Source organism: Heliangelus exortis, chromosome 1, assembly GCF_036169615.1.
Source record: "Heliangelus exortis chromosome 1, bHelExo1.hap1, whole genome shotgun sequence".
NCBI lineage: Eukaryota > Metazoa > Chordata > Aves > Apodiformes > Trochilidae > Heliangelus > Heliangelus exortis.
The window spans coordinates 164,788,742-164,794,894 of record NC_092422.1 but is presented as its reverse complement, the minus strand read 5'-3'; the positions used below and the strand labels follow the sequence as shown (position 1 = coordinate 164,794,894).

At 49.2% G+C, this 6,153-nt stretch overlaps 1 protein-coding gene across 1 annotated transcript; it reads right to left on the bottom strand.

Moving 5' to 3' along the window:
* Positions 1-1,031: 1,031 nt before the first annotated feature.
* Positions 1,032-5,097, bottom strand: AVPR1A (arginine vasopressin receptor 1A). The gene is made up of 2 exons (XM_071733500.1): positions 3,872-5,097; positions 1,032-2,090 (listed from the first exon to the last, which is right to left on the bottom strand). The coding sequence occupies exons 1-2, from the start codon at positions 4,896-4,898 to the stop codon at positions 1,807-1,809; spliced, it is 1,311 nt and encodes a 436-aa protein (XP_071589601.1). The 5' UTR covers positions 4,899-5,097; the 3' UTR covers positions 1,032-1,806.
* Between the last annotated feature and the right edge of the window lie 1,056 nt (positions 5,098-6,153).

Below are 6,153 nucleotides of genomic sequence, written 5' to 3'. Positions count from 1 at the left end.
GAGAAAAAATGAAAATTTTCTTTAGTGACAACAACTCACTTTTTTTTTTCCTTCCCTGTTATTCTTCCTTGTATTACTCTTCCCTATTCTTTGCCCAGAACTGCCAGTGGTATGTCTGAGAGCTCCCAGAGTGGATGCTGGGCTGAACATGGCCTCGTCTGGCACCAAGTTCTCTTAATTTCTGTTGCTATTATTGCAAGAGGCTTGGGGCCATCAGCATCCTCAGTGAAACCAACACTTGTGGCCCTGTTTTGGTTTTTTTTTCCTCTCCTCAAGCAATTAGGAAAGCAATTATCTTGTTCATCTGGTTATGGAGGGAAAGAGAAACCTACTAATGAAGTTCCCCCTTGCAAATACAAGCAAGCATGTGAGGCAGCCTTGTACCTATCCCACTGCTCTAGAGAGTGAGCTGAGGGAATGGCAGGAGTCCTGTGTGTGCCAGGGGAATTCCTGGATTTCAGGATTCAGACAGCTCAGAAGTACATTTCTCAAAATGATCCTTAGGACTTTAAGGCCACAGCAAAACTTATTCAAGGAGCTTCAAAACCTAATCTCCAGGGTAAAAGACAGACTCCACAACAGGACCAATCAGTATTATTTACTATCTGTAGGAACTACATTAGACTTGGTCCATATGGCAGTGAAAACAAGCCCACCTTTAATGCTTTGCAATTAGTACATGGGGTGCAATGATTTTTTATTGAAGTTGACTAACAATTTTGTAAGCCTATATTGGCATGATCTGCCAAAATCCCACAACCCAAACAAAAAAACGCTGATAATTTTTTATGTTCCCAGAAGACCTGTAAGTTTGATTTTCAGATTTGTGTTCTGGAATATACTGATTCTTCAGCTTTTACTGAACAGTCACATTCTCACAAATTTATGGGGCTATTTGCCTGTGGCTTGATCCTAGCTATCTTAGTTAAGGAAAAAAAAGATGAAGTTCCTACCTATAAAGCAAGTGGTTCTGGCAGTCACAATGACTTTTCTTGGTGTGTCAGTTTGTAACACTGCTAAGCAAGTCACAGTTTATCATACTTATCAATATATTTTTAATTAGCTAAAAAAAAATCAAGGTAGGTTCAACAACACACACACAAAAAAATGCTATGTAACTTCCACCAAGATGAAGGGGAATCTCACCCTAAAAATGAAACCTCACAATATACATACAGACATTGACAGCACTGAAGGATATGCCCTAAATTTCATTAACAGAAAACTGCAATGCCTTTAGAAGATAAAGCAGTATGATCAGTTGCATTCCTGATAACTCACAGACTGTTTAACCATGTTTCTCATCTGGACAGTCAGGACTTGCTCTCAACTTTTTTCTTCTTGTGTTACGGCTAAATTGTCATCTTCCTCATCTCATCTTTCTTCCCTGTGATTCCATCAGTCAATCATGAGAAGTTTCAGGCATTAACACTGGAGACTGGACTTACCCAACCACATGCCAACTCCACTATTTTTACTGCTTTGAACAACAAGCAAACAATGCACTTAGTATTTCAGAAACAAGCAAAACAATAAAATTGAAATAATACATTCTATTTAGAAAAATAATGGCTTTATTGTTGTCACAACTTCCTGATTAGTTGCCCAAGTCCTAAATACCTTCCAGAAAATAATTTATATGCTGCAGAATAGCTTATTGAGCAATGCGGTAAGTTTTGCCTTACGGCCATCTTAAGTCATTCCTTGTCACCACGACTGGTGCCTTTGACCAGCATAAAGTGCAGTGCCATAACCTTCTGTAGTGCTGTTTGGGGTCTGCAAACCCTGCCTGCCCCGGGGCCTGTCTCAGGTTGGGATGGGGATGAAACTGGTTGATTTGGAGTGGGGAGACTCTCTCCAGGTGTTCAGGGTGTGCGTTGGGCTTCTATTGTTGGTAAAAGAAGTCTGTCGTCTACTGTTGCTGTTTGAATCTTCTTTACTCAGCGTTTGCTTTATCTTTTGGCAGCAAGGGAAGCTCTGTATGCAGTCTTGCAGGAGGTGCCCACTGAAGAACATGTAGATCCACGGGTTACAGCAACTGTTCAGGCTGGCCAGAAGAGCCGTGACCGTAGTCGCGGTGTTTTCAGAATCTGGGGAGGAGGGAAGAAAGTGGTTAAGTCATCAAAAAAACATTTGCACCATTCACTCAATTGCTTCACTAACTGCTGGGTGTATTATCCTGAAGAATTCTAGTTCTAAAAGCTGAGCAGTGGCAGCATTTGAAATTAATACTGTGGACATAATCAGGAAAGTTCTTATTTATGTAAGACTGTCACTGAAGTCAGCGGGAATTTTTCTGAACAGACTTGAAAAATCTGTGACAGAAGAAGTCATGGGACAATTCATTCACATGGATGCTCTAGTGATGTTTATGTATGTGTTGATAAGTTCACGGTTTAAATACTGAACCATTTTTATTCAGACTTCTGTTCTAAAAATTGCTTACCCTGGGAGGCGGTGGCAAAATGCCCACAGATTTCCCACTGCTTCCAGCAGTATTGATTCTTGCTGTATACTTTCACATGCTGAAAAATGTTGAATGCTCAAGTAACTACTGTCTCATGAATCAAATCTGTATTTCAGAGGTTGAACAAATTTTACTTAAGGGAAAACCAGAAGTTAGCACTATGCCAGAAAACAGTTAATGTGTTCTACCTTCAATAACTAGTTAAATTATCAAGTACTCTAAATATATATTTAGTCTATTCAGTTATTAGTGATCTTTCTTTGTATATATTGAATCTCCAAAGAAGTATAATTCCTCTGTTACACTGTTATGTTGATTTAAACAATCTCTTCAAACAAACGTATTGATTCCCCACCTGTTCAGTTAGGTGTTTTTTGAAGAAGAAAAATCACCTCTATGTGTGTACTGCAAGCCTTAATTTCTCTGTAAAGACTTGCATTTTAGGCTTGAATTTAGTCCTTGATCTGGGGCAATCAATGCAGTGTTAATTTTGTGATATTAAAAGAAGTATATCAGGAAATTACGAATTACAGAATTTTGATTTGCTGCTTTCTTATAACGAAGAAATGGGAGGTATGTTACTATGTTGCCTTCCGTTCCCTATATAATACCTAATAGACTCACTAGTTATTTTTATTCAGATTTAACAGTGGGACAGCTATTTCCAAAATACTAAATTGCCACTGCTCTGTGAGGACTGGTTGCTGACTGAAGGGGCTACTCAAAGGTGACTGCCTTGTCGAGGGGAAGGATTCAGGATGTTCTCAACCCCGTCAAAAGACAGCAAGGAAAGCACAAGTAAGGCAGTTGCAGGAAAGAAAACTTACTAAGTTCCCTGCTCACATAATCACTTGTGTACACTTAGCACAAAACGTTCCTAAAGTTTTATTAATCAGCAGCTTAAATGTCCTTAAATGTAAGAAATATTAAATGTAAGAAAATGGGGCCGGCTCACAGCGGATTTTTCTGTTCCCATCCGACAACTTTGCTCTGGATGAGAAGGCAGCGGCTGCTGCTGCTTTCCGGAGGTTCCAGATGCCGCCAGCAGCCGCTCCGCTCCGAGCCCAGCGCCGCAGCCGCAAGGTCGGGGCCACCCCGTCCGAGGGTGCCAGGGCTACCGGCGGTCCCCGGGGCTGCCTCTCCGAAGGCACCTGCGGGGCGGAGGACCTTTGGCCGCTACTCCCCGAGGGCTGGGGGGGACGGAACAGAGGGTCTATGGCCGCTACTCCCCGGCCGGGTGAGGGTACGGATCAGCCAGACGGCGAGGAGAGGCTGCGCCCCGTCTGCCCGACGGAGATCTCACAGCCCCGGGAAAGCTGGCTGCGCCACGAAGGACCCCCGGGTGTGGGACAAGCACCGGCGTGACCCTCCCCCGGTACCCGTCGGGGAGTCCCCGTCACCTACCGACCCAGGGGAAGCGCTGGTCCCAGACGGACCACATCTGGATGGTGAAGAAAGGCGCCCAGCAGACGACGTACGCCGAGACGATGACGAAGGTCATCTTGACGGTGCGGATCTTGGCGCGGGAGATGCTCTTAACGCTGCTGACACAAGGGGCGAGCAGCAGCCCCCGCCGGGGGCCGCCGCCGTCCCCCCGACGCCCCCCGCTGCCCTCCGACGCCGCCGTCGCCCCCGGGCGCGTCTTGCCCCTGACGTTGCGCCAGATGCGGTAGCAGATGAAGCCGTAGCAGGTGACGAGGATGAGGACGGGCGCGACGAAGATCCCGCCGGTGATCCAGGTGATGTAGGCGCGGGGCCCCCAGGGCATGATGAAGTGCGCCCAGCAGTCGTAGACCTGCGAGCCGCGCTCCACCTCGCTGAGGGAGAAGATGAAGTACTGGGGGGTGCTGAGCAGCAGGCTGAGCGCCCAGGCCGCCGCGATCATCCCGTAGGAGCGCTTGGTGGGCTGCTGCAGCGTCTTCAGCGGGTGGCAGACGGCGATGTAGCGGTCGGCGGTCATGGCCACCAGCATGTACGCCGAGGCGAACATGCCGAAGACCTGCAGGTGCTTGACGACGCGGCAGAGCCCGTCGGGGCCGTGGAAGCGGTGGGTCACCTCCCAGCAGAGCTGGGGCAGCACCTGGAAGAAGGCCACCACCAGGTCGGCCAGGCTGAGGTGGCGGATGAAGAGGTGCATGCGGGACGCCTTGCGCGGCGTGCGCCGCAGGGCCAGCAGCACGCTGCCATTACCCACCACCGCCACCGCGAAGGTGACAGCCAGCACGGCGATCTCCAGCTTCGCCAGCTCCTCGTCCCGACCGAAGGGGTCCCAGTCCCCCAGGCTGCCGTTGGGCGACCCCGACCACGCCTCGGGGCTGGGGCTGCTGCTCCCGCCACCACCGCCACCGCCGGGCTCCGCCGCCCGCCACCGGCTGCCGTTCCCCGGCGAAGGTGCCGCCCGGGGGGAGCCGGCGCCGCCGGAGAGGCGCATGGAGGGGGCTGAGCGGTGGGGCCCGGACCGGACCGGACCGACCCCCGCACGCCCGCTCGGCCGCCGCCTCTCCTCTCCGGCGGCGCGGAGTGCCGGGCCAGGTGCCTTTATCCGCCGCCGCGGGAGGCGAGGCGGGGGGGGGGAGCTCCCGTGCCAGTGGCTGCCCAGAGCCTGACGCCAGCCCCTTCCTTCCCCGGCTGCCACCGCCCCCGGCGATGCGGGAGGCTCGTCCCGCCGCGCCCCTGAGGAGAGCGCACGGCCGGGGAAGCGGAGGAGCCCCCGTCGAACAGGGCGGCTCCGACGGGGAAGCGGGGTCCGTCCCTCTCCCCTCCTTCCCTGGGGCGGCAGCGGGAAGAGCCGCTCGGGACGAAACGTTGCTGCCCCTGAGCTCCCTCACGGCCGCTTAAAGCAGCACCTAAAAGTTTAACTGAGAATAAAAATGTTGCCGTAACCACGCAGAGCAGGCGGAGAGCTGTCAGTATCGCTCCCGAAGCCGCTTCGACCCAAGGCAAAGGGGTCGGTCGATGGGGAGTGCTGGTTTGGCTCTAAGAGAGATCCCTTCTCAGCCTTTGGCATTTCACAATCTCAGCAAAAGGCAGACCCCGTCAAAGTGAATGATTAGGAAGAGTAGGGAAGAGTGTGAAAGCAACCCACTAAGCCTAATGTTTTTTAAGATTTCAGGATTTCACCTTGGTCAAAAAATGTCATCCAGACCTTAGCATTTAGGTCTAAACCACATGATTCTGCAAGTGCAATCACAATCTTCTGATTTCCTAGAGAGCTCCTGGCAGTGGGTCAATCAAATCTCTATTTGAGATCATCACAGTTTGAGCTGAAGAATTTTTTTCCTGTTGGTAAAGTGGACTTGGTGCAAGTTCTGGTCTCATTGTCATGAATGTGGATTTATAGCTTGATTTCATTGGAACCTGAACTTGACCCTTCATTTAGAAACTTCTTCCTTCAGTCACACAAAAATGCATAAGATTACAACAAAGAAATATTACACTAGATGCCAGTCCTACTTGACTTTTAATAAAACTCTCTGGGTCTGCTCCTGTGTGATCACAGTTAAATTTAGTTCAAAATAGCTGTAGGGTTTTCCTATCTTCCTATAAAATTAGAGAATTAAAGATTAAATCCTACTTCTTTGATTAAAAATATTTCTCAAAAATTTTTTACTCCAAGAGAGTCTTTCAGCTTAAAATACAAGAAAATTATGGGCTTCCTACCTTGCTAGATTTGTGCAAGACTTTAT